The 17,530-nt window shown below is 41.0% G+C and overlaps 1 protein-coding gene across 1 annotated transcript in view; it reads right to left on the bottom strand.

The window, feature by feature from the left end:
- Window positions 1-1,347: 1,347 nt before the first annotated feature.
- The window catches only part of tax1bp1a (Tax1 (human T-cell leukemia virus type I) binding protein 1a), a 36,061-nt gene continuing 19,878 nt past the window's right edge, over window positions 1,348-17,530 (bottom strand). The window contains exons 7-17 of the mRNA XM_041809235.1: window positions 15,861-15,951; window positions 15,578-15,763; window positions 15,244-15,495; window positions 14,915-15,106; window positions 14,746-14,818; window positions 13,875-14,362; window positions 9,757-9,843; window positions 5,716-5,902; window positions 5,431-5,639; window positions 4,780-4,862; window positions 1,348-2,743 (exon numbers count right to left, since the gene is read on the bottom strand). Of these exons, the coding sequence (XP_041665169.1) occupies window positions 2,533-2,743; window positions 4,780-4,862; window positions 5,431-5,639; window positions 5,716-5,902; window positions 9,757-9,843; window positions 13,875-14,362; window positions 14,746-14,818; window positions 14,915-15,106; window positions 15,244-15,495; window positions 15,578-15,763; window positions 15,861-15,951 (2,059 nt within the window). The 3' untranslated portion in view covers window positions 1,348-2,532. The remainder of the gene's footprint in view (window positions 2,744-4,779; window positions 4,863-5,430; window positions 5,640-5,715; window positions 5,903-9,756; window positions 9,844-13,874; window positions 14,363-14,745; window positions 14,819-14,914; window positions 15,107-15,243; window positions 15,496-15,577; window positions 15,764-15,860; window positions 15,952-17,530) is intronic.

Here is a 17,530-nt window from a genome sequence, read left to right as displayed (position 1 = left end):
GTGGATGGGTCTCAATCAGGCTTGCACATCTAGACACTGCAATGTAAAACTGCTCAAGCTCTGTCAGATTGCACAAGGATCAGGTGTGAACAGCTCTGTATAAGTCCAGCCACAAATTCCATTTTGGATTGAGGTCTGGGCTTTGACTGGGCCACTCCAGAGCTTTCCCCTTGTTGTCTTTAAACCATTTCTGTGTGACTTTGGCTGTATGCCTAGGGTTATTGTGTGGCTGCAAAATAAATTGTTTCCCAAGTCATAGGTTGTCCTCCAGGATTTTCCTATATTTTGCTGCATTTATTTTACCCACTTCCTTTTCAAAAATTCCAGGGCCGGCCGCTGAGAAGCATCCCCACAGCATGATGCTGTCACCACCGTGCTTCACAGTGGGGATGGCATGTTTGTGGTGATGTACAGTGTTTGGATTCTGCGAGACAGAACCTGTCCTCTAATTGCTAAAAAGCACCACTTATGTCTCATCAGACCAAAGAACTTTCTTCCACTGTGACCATGGAGTCTCCCACATGCCTTTTGGTGAACTCTAGTTAAGATTTAATGAGTTTTCTTCAACAGTGGCTTTCTCTTTGTCACTCACCAGCTAATACTTGCTGTATGCAGAGTCTCTCACATCTCAGCTGCTCAAGCTTGTAACTTTTCTAGAATAGTCATAGGTGTCTTGGTGGTCTCTCTCACTAGTCTCCTTCTTGCATGGTCACTCAGTTTGAGGATGGCCTGATCTAGGCTGATTTACACGTCATATTCCTTCCATTTCTCAATGATGGATTTAACTGAACTCTGGGGGATGTTCAGTACCTTAGATGTTTTGTTTCTATCCCCTGATGTATACTGTTTAATAACCTTTTCTCTGAGTTGCTTGGAGTGTTCTTTTGTCTTGTGTTGCAATGGAAGCCAGGAACACTGACTGGACCTTCCAGACACAGGTGTTTTTATGCTACAATCACATGAGACACATTCACTGCACTCAGGTGATCCCCATTTAACTAATTGTGAGACTACTAGCACCAATTGGCTGGATCTCTGTTGAATTAGGTCTGCCACTTTGAAGGGGGTGAATATTTATGCAGTCACTTATTTAACTTTAAAAATTTTTGTTTGACATTACTTTGTAGAAATCTGTTTTCCCTTTGACATTAAAGTTTTTTTTTTGTCAGAAAAGCCACTTTATATTGACCATGATATATTCATAAAATCAATAAAAGGTAAAACATCCAAGCGGATGAATATGTTTTATAGGCACTGCTTCTCTCAATAAAGGAATCAGGTCTGTCAAATATTTTAGAACACTGAGGCAGCAAAGATATACAAAAATACATGACAAAAACAATGAAATGCATTTAGACAAGCTCACTTTATTCATAAAGATCTTTGCAGTGCACACTTCGATCACCTTTCTCTCACATGAAAAGGGCTTAATCGGACACATGACATACAAACACGTTTGCCTTGTGATTACTGGGCATGTGCAATTTTTTTAAAGCCTGAATACAACACTGTCAGGAGTCACTTTGTTTTAACAGAAAATAGAAGCTGTGTTATGGAGCCCTGTGGACACTAACGACACTCATTCATTACATGGACCTGCACACAATGACTTTTTCTTTACAATTCTATTTTTATCATTTCTGAACTTTGTGTCCTGCAGATTTTTTTTCCTGATACAATAAAATAAAAAGACCAGCATCTTACTGACATTTCTGTCACTCTTTCATCACTAAAACATAAAGAGGGAATGTAAATGGAGGCAGGGTCATAACAAGTCTCTCCACAACTTATTTTCATATGTACAGTACATTCAGAATAAAGCCTTTTTTTTAGTGCAGATACATAAAAACGTAGTGCTGTTTTTGTTTAAACCTTCTGATTACTCTGCCTAACACTGTCACACGTACAGCAGTACTTTAGTTCGGGGAGAAATCAAAGATCCTCTCCCATTCAAGTCACAAAAGTCTCCATCACCCTCTTGAATAACATTCACACTCATTTTAGTCTCAAAGATGTCACTTTTCCAGATCTTTCTCCACATTTACACTTAAAAATCTTTTTTATCTCTTTCATAATTCCAAGCTTCAACCATGGGGACAAATCAAAAACATCAGGCTGTTTTATCACCTCTGTTGAGAATATTTCTGTGTAGGTACACAGACTCTGACATGATCTTCTTTTATAATCTTTTAACTTTCCTTTTAGTCTTAGATGAATGCATGCACTACCAGTGGTGCTTTACTCCATAGAAGCAGAAAATGAGAATAAAAATAATACAAAAGTAAAGGACCGTGGCACTATTAGCCAGTGTTATTATCCTCTGATCCACTGTGTAATAAGGTGACAGCTAAGAACAAACTCTCCTTTCAGAAGTCGACTACATTCTTCCTAACCTGTGTCAAAATCGCAAAAAAGTGCTAATGATTGTATATTAACAAGACAACTTAACTGAACCCCGATCATAATGAGCTATTAGCTGAGGACACTTTTTTAAAACTCATATCGGAAACTAACGTTTCTCCTCTGCATCCTTCATTCAATCTGCTCGAAGTTGAGCACGTGGCCGTCAAAGTGCGTGAGAACGTGTCTCTCGAAGAGCTGCTGCTGACAGTTGAGGGGGAACTGCTCAGAGCAGACAGGGCAGACTTTCCAGTGGCTCTCCACGTGCTGCTCGAAGCTGCGCTGCTCAAAGTGGGGCGGGAAGATCACCTCGCATAACGGGCAGCGCTTGTGGACATCACTCCTGGATATGGAGAAGGGGAGGTGGAGAGGGTGGAGCCAGACAGATGAGATGCTGATGGATATGCCACTCATACATTTTTAAGAGAAGACTGTGATAGGGCAGATTCTATTCATGAATTTATATCTCTGGTTATATGCATGTTTGTATCTGATTATGAATGTTTTGCCTGTGTGTTTGTTTAAATGCAAGGTATTCTCTCTTTCTGCATCTTCCTCTTTTCTCTTTATTGCATCTTTCTCCTCTCTTTCTGCATCTTCCTCTTCTGTATTTCTGCATCTCTCTTCTCTGTTAGCATCTTCTCTTTTTTGCATCTACTTCTCATCTTTCTGTCTTCCCCTCTTCTCTTTTCTGCATCCCTGTCTTCTTTCTTCATCTCATTTTTTTTTCCATTTTAGCATCTCTTATTTTTTGCATCTCTTCATTCTCTTTCTGCATCACCCAATTCTCTCTTTCTGTATCTCCCTCATCTCTGCTTTTTGTGCACCTCCCTCTTCTCTGGCTTTGCATCTTTCTCCCTTTTTTCTCTATTTTACTCTTCTCTCTTTCTCCATCTCCCTTTTTTCTGTCTTCACCTACCTCTTCTCTCTTTGCATCGTTTTTATCTTTCCTGCTTCTCCCTCTTCTCTCCTTCTTCACCTCGTCTTTCTGCATTTCTCGTTTCTTTGTGCATCCCTGTTTTCTTTCTCCATCTACCTTTTTTTATATCTACATCTCTCTTGTTTTAGATCTCCCAGTTCTCTTTCTGAATCTCCCTCTTCTATCTTTTTGCATTTCCCTCTTCTCTCTTCCACATCCATTTTCTCTCTCTCTGTCTACCTTTTTTCCATTTCAGCATTTCTCTTATTTTTGCATCTCCCTTTTATCTGTTACTGCATCCCTCTTTCTCTATTCTACGCTTTCCTCTTTTCAATTTCTGCATCTCCTTCTATTCCTTTACAACCCCCACACAGCTTTGGTAGATCGCTGTTTAGCATGTTTTGTCTAACTCAAGGTTTCTGCCTGGTGAAGGAAAGTTTTTTCTTCCCACTTTATCTATGCTGAAAGTTGCTTAGTGCCTTCTGGATCTGCCCTTTCCGCAAAGTATTCTGAGACAGCATGGGTTAGGAGTAAAGATGGATTGATAGATAAAATAACGATTGATTGATTGATTGATTGAACCCTTTTCATTTATCACATTTTTGTTTAAAAAATCTGGTCATTGTTATATATCATATGTAAGCTGACTCTTAAGTTCAAAAAGTGGTAGCTTTACAGTGCTTGATAAAACAATAATGTACTTTTACCATAATACTATATATTTACTTTAAGGAGCCTGAAATAAGAAAATCACACAAGGCCAAAAGCTCATATGAGGAACTTTTATTTGTGCCCATTTTTTATCCCCTTTAAAAAAAAGTGGTGCCTCTCATCCTTTGCAGGAGCTGTCTTATGTTTTCAGGTGATAAAAATCACACTATGCTTTCTCTAAACTGCCAAATGCACACTCATTTAAATATCTGTTCTGAGGAATGAATAAAACGTGGTCTCCTTAGCTTGCTGTCAACAACTTTGGCTAACAACTACCTCATTAGTAACAGCTGTTACAAACAATTACATAAAAATAGTCAGACTCTGGAGGTCTGGTTTAATTTTGTAGATCATTTTGAGCAATGAGAATTCATGTCAGTTTGTTTCATGACCAGCTACAAACTTCTCATGGAGGCTTTAAGTTTTTTGTTTTAGTGATGTAATATATTCAGATCTAGTACATGGAAGAATAAAACAATTAGCCCTACAGTTACAAAACATAAACACTTCTGCTCCTCAAAGTCAAATCTACAACTCTCTTTTTTTTTTCTTTTTTTCCAGCCTCATGACCTCTTTTGACTCTGGCATAAGGTTTGACCTACTTTCACTGGAGAAAAAAAATCCCCTCTCTTTGCTCTGTCGTCATCTTCGCTTGTGTCTTTGTCATATGGCTCCCAGAGAAAAAGCCTGATTTGAACGCATGTTTATTTTCACACTGATCTTTTTATATGTGCGGGTAGTCACAGTACCTGGAGTCAAAACAGAAGCTGCTCCTGGCTTCGCTGCGTCTGTTGGACTCATGGTCACAGGATGGCTGAACCCCGTCAGCAACCTTTGAAAACAAAACAAACACTCAAGGAGAGTTTGACTAATTATGGCTGATTTTATGCTCGAAGTACTCTACGCTTACAGGAACACAGACTTTGAAGACACTTGCCAAAAGAAGAGGAAGCACATGGTAGGGGCCAAAATTAAAAAACTGAAGATGTGACTGTGTAAGTATGAGCTACTGATCTTTGGTTTGTCCCTTTTGCAAAAATCTGCCCTAATTACTCTCTAAGCTCTTGTTATCCTTGTGTCTCTTGAGCTCTGAGGGAGTGACGTTAATTAGAGCTTTATGCAAATGAGTTCAAAGCTTCATCTTTAAGGGCAAGCTACTAATCAGAGAGGACGAGTCCTCCAGAGAGGGAGAGAGAGAAAGAGGGGACATAGTGATGGAAGCTCTGTATATGATGAAAAGACAAAGCAAGGCTAGGAAGGTGAACGCTGGGACTTTGATTAAATATGGGACATTTGCCAAACTGTCACGCATTAACTGTGAAGAATATTTTGACATTAGTTTGCTTTTAAACATCACCTCAGATTTTACATTTGCCGGCAGTGTGTTTGCATGCTCTCACATTTCTCGGCTCCTCCGCTGGGTGCTCCAGGCCCTCAGGGGGTGTAGTGCTGCGCGTGGGCTGCATGCAGACCACCTCTCGGTTCCAGTCTGGTGCCCCAGTGCTCGGACTTGGGGGTGTGATTGGGGGGGCACATGGAGGGGTGCAGGTTGGGGCTTCAGGTGGGGGACGAGTCATGTGTTCTGGAGACAAGTTAACATCTGCCCGGTCTAGAAAATAGAAGCAAATGAAGCTATTGTCCTGAACAAATAGTTGAAAAACATAAACATTTATAATATCTTTTACCCTTAGTGGTGTCAGTGGAGTATGGATTGCCGAATTGCAGCTCCGCAGGTCTTTGTGGCACCAGGGGTGGAGGAGAGGGGTCCTGAGGGTACGGCAGAGGGTAACGCAGCACCATGGGCTGCCTCATCTCAGCACCTTGAACACAAGCCTCCTGATCCCTCTGTCTGCACACATAGCGCTGCAGCTCCTGGAGGGAAGATATTCAGTATGTTATATACTGTACATTTTTTTTCCTTTTCTCTGTTATAGTCCAACATCTGTGAGTCACATCCTAAACTTTTACCGTTCGACGAGAGTCACTGCTGAGTGAAAGGAAACTCTGAAATGTTTCCATGGCACATTTTCCCCTCAGCGAGTTTAGCATTTCCAGCTCAGTTAAGTTTCCCTCTACATTGTTTCTGCCCTTTGTGATTATATCTGAAGCACCAGCATTAGTACCCTACTCATTACTGTAATGGGTGTCAGACTCTGGCTCCCTCTGCTCTCACTCTGCAGATGGAGACGCTCGCCCGCTCCCTCCTTCCTCTTGCTGCTCCCCCCTGACCTCCCCCCTTAAAGACTTCATTAGTGCGCAGCTATCAGGTTTAACATTTAAACCAGGGTTGGGAAGGTGAAACAGACACGTTGCGTGGCATTTGCTCTGTCTAATGGCACTGTACCAATGGGCAAAAGAAGCAAGAATAGATGTATTAATTAGTGGGGAATGGGGAGTGTGAAGAGGGAAAGGGTTTCTACACTGCACTGAAGATCTTATAATTGAATGTGAAGTTCCCCAGTTGAGAGCCAACATCTCGATTGTCAGATTTACAGGTTTGGATGCACCAGAAGGCTTTTCTAAAATAAAAATTTTCCTACTTAAAATGATTTTTTTTCTTTTTACATTAAAATATGCTCTATTTTAGATGTTGACAATATAACTAGGGGAAGAATTCCCAAGTATCCAATGATGGATATGATGAGATAACAAAACAAACATTATGATACAACAGGATATGACGATAATAAAATAACAAAATAGTTATGAAACAAAAAGACATAATAATACATACACCAACGAAATGATAGGATAACACATCCATACAATGTAATTACAAAATAGTGGAATATAACCTTGGTTCCCAACATGGGGTCCGGGACCCCTTAGGGGAGCACCAGAGAGCTCAGGGGGTCGCGAGGCTCTGTCTGCTCTGAGGTTGTTAAAATTATATTTGCACATATTAACAGAAATCATGGTATAACACATAAATTATTCATTCAATTGTTGTTGGGTAAAAGAATTTGTGTTTAGGGCCACTTTGTTTGGATTTACACAAAAAAAAAATGTTTTTATGTGCTATTATATATATATATATAAAATTTATGTTAATTTTAGCCACAAAGTATCTTTTTTTGGGGGGGGGGGGTTAAAGGAAAAAGGCTGGGAACCACTGGAATGCGATGACAAGATGAAACAAAATGATTCAATAAAGAAAGCAGAGAAATGATATAATATATATACCAGTGGTTCTCAATTGGTCTAACCTCAGGACCCACCAATATTTTTGATGACAAATTGCAACCCAAATTTCCAAAAATATTCAACAATGCAAATTTAGTAAATAAAAGTCCTGCACTTAAGATCTTAGATGGAACTTAATTTTATGACAGGAACAAGAGATGGGGCAAAACTGATGTGTTTTACATGATAACGTGTAAATTTTAGCCAATTTTCCAGAGATCTTGGGTTATTACTTCATTAACATGGTAAAAATCGCTCTTTCATTGCGAGAAAAAGGAGATTAATGGTTTGAAATAGTGATAAAACATTTGAGTTCACCCATTAAAACAGTATAATTAAATGCTACGGTTGCATATTCTTTATAGACCTTTCCACCATTTTTTTCCGGACACACATTCGCGACCCACTGCAAACTGCTCCACTTTCCACTTTTGGGCCCCACCCCACCAGTTGACAACCACTGATATATACCACAACTAAGGGCGCACTCACACTAGGACATCTGTACCGTACCGTATTCTAGCTGTGCTGAAGCCCATTTGACCCCCTACCCTGTCCCCCCTGTGGCCCGAACTCACACTGCTCAACGCATCCAGGCCTGAGCACAGATACGATGACGCCAACGTCATCACACGAAACATCCACCAATGATGAACTTATACGTGTTGATGACTCAGTATGCATAAGTGTTGTTTTTTGGCTGTAAAATAGCAACAGATTTATACCATATCTGATCTGGCACCAGTGTTATGTCTGCTAACCTGGGATCAGTAGCTGCTTTTTTCAGCAGCAAAATTCACAGGCATGTTTCAGAGCCCTCTTAGACCAATTTTAACTTGTCTTAAAGGGGTGAAATATGAGACCTTTAGGGCAATCAGTTTGAATGATTTTCTCAAAGTAAGGTTGACTAGTTGGGTTTTACAGGTTGTAGTCTGGACAGTTTTACCTCCTATTATATACAGTTGAAACCAGAAGTTTACATACACTAAATAAAAAGGCACATAAATTTTTTTTTCTCACCGTCTAACATTAAATACGATTAAACTTTTCCTGTTTTTGGTTAATTAAGATTACCAAAATTATTTCTATATGCTAAATGCCAGAATAATGAGAGAGATAATTTTTTGGACTTTTTTTATTATTTTCTTGAGAGTCAGAAGTTTACATACACCAAGATTACTATGCCTTTAAACAATTTGGGAAAGCCCAGATGATGATGTCATGTCTTTGGAAGCCTCTGATAGGTTTATTGACAACATTTGAGTTAATTAGAGGCACAGTCAAACGAGTCCTGTACCGACATGGGCTGAAAGGCCACTCTCCCAGGAAGAAGCCATTACTCCAAAAGCAACATAAAAAAGCCAGATTATAGTTTGCAAATGCACACAGGAACAAAGACCTTAAATTTTGGAGACATGTTCTGTGGTCTGACGAAACTAAAATTGAACTTTTTGGCCATAATGACCATCGTTACATTTGGAGGAAAAAGGGGGAAGCTTGCAAGCCTGAGAACACCATCCCAACTGTGAAACATGGGGGTGGCAGCATCATGTTGTGGGGTTCTTTTGCTGCAGGAGGGACTGGTGCACTTCACAAAATAGATGGCATCATGAGGAAAGAGCATTATGTGGAAATACTGAAGCAACATCTCAAGACATCAGACAGGAAGTTCAAGCTTGGGCGCAAATGGGTTTTCCAAATGGACAATCACCCTAAGCATACTGCCAATCTGGTTACAAAGTGGCTTAAGGATAACAAAGTCAATGTTTTGGAGTGGCCATCACAAAGCCCTGATCTCAATCCCACTGAAAATTTATGGGCAGAGCTGAAAAGGCACGTGCGAGCAAGGCGCCCTACAAACTTGGCTCAGTTGCACCAGTTCTGACAGGAGGAATGGGCAAAAATTCCTGCAAACTATTGTGAGAAGCTTGTGGAAGCATATCCAAAACATTTGCCCCAAGTCATACAGTTTAAAGGCAATGCTACCAAATACTAATGAAATGTATGTAAACTTCTGACTTTCAAGAAAATAATAAAAAAATGTCCAAAAAATTACCTCTCTCATTATTCTGGCATTTAGCAAATAGAAATAATTTTGGTAATGCTAATTGACCAAAAACAGGAAAAGTTTAATCTGATTTAATGTTAGACGGTGAGAAAAAAAAGTTTATGTGCCTTTGTATATAGTGTATGTAAACTTCTGGTTTCAACTGTATATCCTTTTAACTTCTTTTCATTACTGGCATTTCCTGCTGTCTTCTTTTTTATCACTCTGTACATTTCTTCATTAGTCAGTTCCCTTTATGTCATAAATACTACCATTAGGAGTCAGAAGGGTGTGACAGAGTGAAACTAACAGGAAAATCTCTTCAGAGTGCTGGGTTTGTTTTAATTCAAAACAGTGATATTTGGCATCAGTGATATATGATAACTGTATGACATGATTCAGGAGAATAATATACCGCCGTTTTGATACTTCTTCATGTCTAACACTGATAAATAGATAAATTATCATAAATGTCTGCCTGGTGCTGTTGCTGTACCTCCTGCAGTTGCTCCTTGTCTCGGAGGGCCTGGGCGAGGTTGCGTTTCAGCTCTGTCACCTCGCTGGCTCGCTCTGCCATCTGCACCTTCAGACAAAACATTAGGGAGGAGTTCAAAACATAACTAATAATTACAGTGTCTGGGGTACAAATTACATTCATTTCAATAATCAGAGTTCTGTGAAAGATGACCCAGCAGCTTCAGTGTACCTGTTAGAAGAACATTATGAGGTGGAGCCAAACTAGAGCCACTGCTCACATTTACTTTCATGAGAGATTGATTCACAAATTATTAGAGAGGCAACTTTCATAACTGTTAATAAAAAAGTTAATCAGTTTCCCATAGAGCAAACGAAGAAGCAAAAAAGTAAAATCTCTGAAAATGCTATTTTTAACTGTTAAATGAATGGTAATGACAGTTATTCTATCTGTAATTCTAATTATATAGGACTGCTGGGAGGTACCATAAAAGCAGGGATTCAAAGTTAAACATGGATAATTACAAATATAAATTCTGGTTAGAGCTGAATCCAAACCAGTCTCTAACTTTCTTGATTAACTGATTACTCACATCGGTTGCCTATTGTTTGTCAACTGAGTTATTAGTGTCTGCTTAAAAAGTGTTATTAAACTCACTCTCTTTTATTTTGTGTGCTTTGAGGTTGAATTTCATTTTAACGGACTAAAGGAGATATCAGTAAACATACACATTGGCAAGCTGAGGAACAAAATATTTGTTCAGTGCAGTTTTATTTAACCTGGAGCGGTGTCAGATGTGTGGTGCTTACTGTAAAGCCACAGAAACAGTGTGCGTGTGCAGGGCAGAGTGGGGGTTCATAGTAAATCTCTTACTTTTGAACAGGACTGACCCTGTGGGATAGTTTACATGGATCTCTCATTTCATCCCATTACAAAGGGTCCAAATCCTCTCCTCTGCCTGGTTTCTCTTTCTGCTTCTTGTCTGTCAGTCTATCTATCCAGTTTTTTTTTTTGCTCTTAAATTCTGTCTGCTTCTTTTTCTCTCTCCGATTCTCTTTCATCTCCACTCTCACCCTCCCCCCCACCTTTCATTAATTTACGGCGCAGTGTTAAGAGGTTAAGTTCAGGTGAAGGGATTCTGCAACAGTTGATTTCTGTGCTCCCCTCCCTGTCTCCCCCCCCTTGCCTCTTCCTCTGGGTGGCTGATGTAAACAGCCGTAAAGCATGGCGCTCTGTGGCTGCCTCTCTTGTCAGTCTCCGGGACCATTAAGAGCAGCTCTGAGCCCGGGGCACTCGCCTCAGACAGGAGACTCTATCAAAGACGGGGGAGAGCCTTATTTACAGCGCCGATAAACACACACTCACTCAGAAAGATTAAATGCTGCTGGGTACTTTGGCTGACATTTGTACGCAAAACGCAACAGGCCAGATAGATGCAGTGAGCTCAAGTGCTGGTGCTGAATCACGCACACAGACATGCCACACACATAGGCAGACCTAGTGGGAGCATGGAGTAACTAGGTACATACAAGGTAACCGTAAAGAAATGAGTGACTAAATAACACAGTGGTTTTGTTAGTCATCCATCCAAGAGCTACAACTAGTTACCAAGACTCAGAAGGGGATACGTGTATACACATCATAAAGGTGCAGCACCATCAAAAAGCAAAAGGGCTGAGAGGATTGTGTCTGAGCAAAAAGCCAAATTTTCCATTTTTGCAAAAAGTCAAGAGAGCCGATGTGTAAATGTAGCAGGAAATATTCGAAAATCTCAGCTTGGTTAGCATGCATGGGGTGGTGATGTTTAAACCATGGAAGCTGTGTGCACACATGTGATCAGGTATGCAACAAAGCAAATACAGTGGTCATTTTGGCAGCTATCTAGTCCTTAGATTGACATGCTCTGTAGTTTTAGTTACATTTTAGCCATTTTCCGTCTTCAAAAAATTTAATCTAGATTTTTAAATGGAAATTCCGAAACATTTTAGGCCAGTTTTATTCAATAAAAAGACCTTAAGTCTTTACTTGTCCAACTGAAAAACTAAACATATTTTTCATCAGTTTTTACTATCAAAAAACTACTTTAAGCTAGTCTTTGTCTAGTCTTCTTCATGAAAAAACATTTTTAGTCATAATCTAGTCAATGAAATTAACACTGGTAGCTACATTGACGTACGTATTCAGAGCTTGATATTTTGCTAAGGTTCCTCCAGTTTCTCTGCATTGATGCGGATGTTTCTACACCTTAATTGGAGTCCATCTGTGGTAAATAAAACTGACTGGACATGATTTGGAAAGGCATACACTTCTATAGAGACAGCCTCAAAATTGACAATGCATATCAGAGCAAACACCAAGCCATGAGGTCAAAGGAACTGCCCACAGAGCAAGGCACAGATCTGAGGAAGGCTAGAAAAAGATTCTGCTGCACTGAAAAATTCCAAAAGCACAGTGACCTCCATGTTTCCCAAATGAAAGAAGTTTGGCACAACCAGGACTCTTCCTAGTGCTGGCTGCCTGGCCAAACTGAGCAATCAGGGGAAAGGGGCCTTAGTGATGTGACCAAGAACCTGATGGACACTGACTGAGCTCCAGAGAGCCTGTGAGGAGATGGGACAAAGTTTAAGAGGGGCAACCATCACTGCAGCCCTCTACTGATCTGAGCTTTATGGTGGAGTGGCTAGACAGTACAAAACATGGTCAGGTGTTTTTTTTTTTTTCTTTCAACTACATGAAGGCGGATGAAGTGCATTGTTCCTTTCCAAATCATGTCCAATCAGTTAAATTAACCACAGGTGGACTCCAATCAAGGTGTAGAAACATCTCAGCAACAATGCAGAGTAATTGGAGGAACCTTAGCTAAATATCAAGTGTCGTTGCAATGAGTCTGAATACATCTGTCAATGTGATATTTTAGTTTTTTATCTTTTCTAAATTTGCAAGTATTTCTAAAATTCTACTTTCCCTTTCTGGTACCAAGTGTAGATTAATGCAAGAAAAAATGAATTCAAATGTCTGTAGCATCAGGCTAAATCATAACAAAACTGAAAAAAAGGAAGGGTGGCTGAGTGCTTTCTGAATGCTCTGTAAATTAAATTTAGGTGGCATGTTAAACAATTTAATTATCAAATGAAGAGTTAATAGGCATCAATTATGATTATAAATAAAGTAATTTCAGTTGCTCAAGGCTTAATAAGGCAAAAAGTGCCTGATATAAACTGGTTTCCAAGTCAGTGGACTGGCTGGATTCCATGCTGATCCATCTCGCAAAGCTTTAAGCTAAAAGTTCACTTGCAGGGTAACTGGACCAATCAGCATCATTTAAGTAGAAAGAGGGAGTAGTTACAGACAGTTTAGTTGTACTGCAACCCTGTCAACAACGGCGGCCAGCGAAGAGATTATCGTGGATGCAGCTTTAGTGGCAGTTTTATCGAAACTTGAGAAGGAATCACACTGCAGCTTTCCTTGGCGGAGAATATGTTTTCGCTGTTCTCCTGGCTGACTTCAGCGTCAGTTTGAGTTACCATCTGGCTACACCGACAGTGAAACACATTAACAGCTACCTGTCCAGCTCACATTATGGAATTTACTTCACGGCAGCACACAAGCCTAAATTTTCATGTTTTGTTACTCTGATTGGCCTTTGGTGAATGTGTCAGGCAGATTCTATCCTTACATAACAAAGGGTATGCAGATGTTAAATATATCCCATACCATGGATAAATGAACCAGTCTATCTGCTGTGTCAGGTTTTATGTGATGAGCATGAATTTGCCATATATTTCTATCCTCAACAGGCTAAGTCTAAATATAAAAATGAAGGCCTATGTAAAATATCCACAGTGGTCCAATGGCTATAGTCCTTCGTGTTTCTAACTTCATCAAATGATATTCCAAATAAAAATTAAATGGTCTGGAAAATTGGCTTGTAAAAGATGAGTGTAGGCATCACATAACAGTCTGATGCACTACAATTACACTGTATTACACTGTATGTGTAAGGAGGAGGACTAGAAGAGGCATGTGTGCCATTTTAACCTTTGTGTAATGTGTTCATTTAGGGTTCAGTAGCTTTCTTGCTTCAGGACTTGAAGAGCAGCTGCTCATCTTTCTGTCACTGTGTCAGTGTTGCCTCTTACCCTGAATCTTTCCTCCTCGTCAGCCAGCCGCTGTTTGAGCGTCTCGTTGATTGCACACTGCTCCCTCCACTTCTCCTCCATCATCGCCAGCTCCTCCTCCACCGAGCGAGTCTGATCCTTCTCTGCCTCAAGGTTGCTCCTCCCCTCTGTCTCCAGCGTCACCTGCCCCTCCACTGCATCCCTCGCCGCCGCCGCCTTCTGAGCTGCCTCCACCTCAATGTTAGGCTCTTCTTTGGTGCTCTCGTTCTCCACCTCCACCCAGCTTGTCATCCTTAGGCTCTCCTCTGCCAGGCTGTCCTTCTTCTCCTCATTTTCTTTGTTTTCTTGTTGATTTGTTCCTCCCTCAGCACCCTCTGTTGGCAATTTCTCCCTCTGGTTTTCTTCTCTCTCTGTGCTGGTGTATAAATCGGTTTGTGTGGATTTCCTGTCACTTTCTGGAGTGACTGTCGTCTCAGCGGCTCCTTTTAGGACCGCAGCAGCTATATTTCCTGCAAAAAACACAAAAATAAGATAGTATTGCATTGCACTGATACTTTTTTTTTTTTTTACCATAACAGTGTTAATTAAAACAGTGTCAAAGTGTAAAATTTGGTGTTTCAAAGTATTCTACAAAGGCAACCTGGGTGATCTACTTCTCTATAAATCATGTCACAGATCATAAGATGGACTTTCAGTGTTCATGTTTTTGGCAGAAGAGTCTTAGTACTGGCCCAGCAAAAGGAGGAGTTTCTCCATTCAAGTGAATGTAACACAATTTGCCATTCATTATATTATTTGATTGCAATGTATTACTCCCAACTGAGATCACTCTAAGTAGAAGATCTTGAATGTCTACCTTTTCATTTGCATTATGCATTATGTGTTGGTGTACCTGCTGTTGGTGACTCTGGACTTGGCGTCAATGGCTCCAGTGTTGTCTCAGTAGATGCATTTCTCTTTGGCTCCTGCCAAAAGACACGCAACTTATCAAGCAGACAATACAAGTGCAAATCAACCTGCATGTTTGTTTGTTTTTTTTTTATTTTCTACCCTTTACTCACCCCCTGTGCCTCAGTCGTGTTAAGTTTGGCGACCTGCCTACGCAGGCGCTGACACTCCCGGTACTTCTCCTTGTAGTGCTCTGCCGCCATGTGAAGACGCAGCTTCAGCTCCTCCACCTCTCTCTGCAGCTCAGCCTCTGCCTCTGACACCACCATCACACTAGGGGTCATCTCCGCACTCGTCCCAACACCCTAGCAGAGAAAGTAGTTTTAAAATTCCTGCAGAAAAAGCCTCTTTGGTATTTGTTTCAGATTTTCTCTCAACACTTGCTTATTATAGCTTTACAAGTCAAAGTCAGAGAATGAGAATGACAATGTTTGATACTGACCACTTCCTTCTGTGCAGTGCTCCTCATGCGGTCTAACTGGCTCTCCATGCGTTGGCACTCAGCCTGAGCATCAGCCAGACTGGCACGGAGCTTGTCAACTTCCAAGCGGGCGCGGTACAGCTCTGTCATGGTGTGGTCGCGGGCACTGGCTGAGTCCCGGAGCTCCGAGGCCAGAAGGGAGGCCTGCTGCCGGGACGCTTGGAGCTGCTCCTCTGCCTGGCGGAGCTGTTCACGCACACGGGCCAGCTCTGCCTACATATGTATTGAAAGAAATATAATAGATTAAGTTATTACACATCAGCAGAAGGTAACGGACATGTCAGACTACTTTTACCTTGTCAGCTTTGTGTGCCAGCAGCTCTTTTTCCAAACTATCCCTCTGTGCAACACACGCCCGGAGCCGGTCCAGCTCTTCCTGGAACTGGGCGATGGTCACCTCCCGGTTCAGCTCAACCGCCTTTAGCATCTGCAGCTCTGCACTCAGTTTAGTGTTCTCCAGCTCGGTGCTACGCAAGTGGGCCTTCTCGTCACAATGACAGAAAGTCAAAATGACATTTCAGTCAAGAATGCACCTTTTCATTCAACCAGAGTGAAAGTGGTAAAAGTTTTTCTTTTACCTTGTACAGGTCTCTCTCATCCTTCTCGTTCTTGAGCTGGCTCTCTAGGCTGTCTCTCTCTGCTGTTAGCTTCTTCAGACGGTCTCGCAGGCTGTTACAAGAAATTATAAAAATGGCTTTAATATATCATTGTAGCAAAACAATTGCAAATAACTATGTTGAATGATTTCTAAATTTGCAAAAAGCTATTTTGCAGATCAACAAGCAACTTTTTAGCAGCTTTTCTCCCTCCTTGTGTCATAATCATGCACAGAAAGAAAATAATGCTATACTTTTTTCTTTTAGTTTGAAATATACACAAGATGCTTGTGCGTTACTTAAAGGATAAGCACCCACTGAAGAAACTCAAACCAGGGTGTGCCCTTAATTTTGGCCTCCACAACTCAACATGAAGCCAGCTTTTCACTCGTGATAACCTCCCTTCAGTTAGTCCCATGTGTTTCATTAGTGTTTCATTCAGTTAGTCCCATGACACCTCAGGGGGGCTGAACAGTGGGCTCCAGCATCCCAGAGCCACCCTGCTCAATGGAAGCCCTCATCACCCAAAACAAGGCAAAAAGGAGCACACTCAAACCATCTGGTGCACGACCAGTTTTCTTGTAAGCCCTCACCACCCACCATGCCGTTCTTCATCTGAGCCTCACTAACACATGGCCATCGCAGCCTAAATACCACAGCCACCTTCAACAGACACAGGCCTCATAAGGCAGGGGTCAGCAACCACATTTGTACAAAGGCCAGCTTTTGCTTTGACAGATGATGCAGGGGCTGTTAGTATCTTAATTTTTTCAAAGTGTTTGTAATTTTTAGGCAATGACAGCTAAATGAGCAGGGTCCATGACCAAAAAAGTGAAAACAAAAATTACCCTTTGACAAATAGTCAAAATATTCAAAAAAAAGTCCTTGTGCTTTTTGGAATCGGCTGCTTTTGAGTCATTATAAAATAATTATATAAAGCAATTCCTGTCTACAGAGAGAAGAGGGCCACATAACAGGCTATGTCTCTTTATTATGAGGTAGTCAGGCTGTCTTTCACTTTCAAAGTGTTGAATCATGCGCAGTTTGGCAAAACATGTCGGACCATGGATGCATTGTGGGAAACATTAAAGTGGCTAATGCTAAAGCTAGCACAGATTAGAAAACGGATAAAAAGCTGCTCAGTGTCAGACTCACTGCTGTGATTTTAATCTTTAAAGACCCCAGAAAGTCACCCAAGTTCCAGGCTTGCTAGACAAGCCACTGTAAGAGTTATGAAGGCCTGTATTGCCTCATTACACTGGCAAAATGACAGGCTTCCAGAGGGGGAAAGTTAAGAGGCTATGATTCATGGTTCAAAAGTTATTTAACTTTCAATAACCTGTATCCCTTCTTGTTGGTTTTAGAGGGTTTTTAATGTAACACATTCTCACATAGCACTGTCTTATTTTTTCTTTACATACTCTTCTTGCCTTTTCTTTCTTTTGGCTTGTCCTGAAAGAAGGATTCGTTCTCATTCATCAATTATAACTATCTATCACAAATACACACGTTTGGGTTTGGCAGCCCTCTTGCTGGCTAGTTGCTGGTAGGGAGAGTCCCGACATGTTATGTTGATATTGTCCAATGTCAGCTGTCTGGGAGGCCCCCTTCCACCTGGAGGCCCTAGGCAATTGCCTGTGTTGCCTACCCTG

The sequence above is a fragment of the Cheilinus undulatus genome, linkage group 16 (genome assembly GCF_018320785.1).
Source record: "Cheilinus undulatus linkage group 16, ASM1832078v1, whole genome shotgun sequence".
Classification (NCBI taxonomy): Eukaryota; Metazoa; Chordata; class Actinopteri; order Labriformes; family Labridae; genus Cheilinus; species Cheilinus undulatus.
This window is presented reverse-complemented; position numbering and strand designations above follow the sequence as displayed.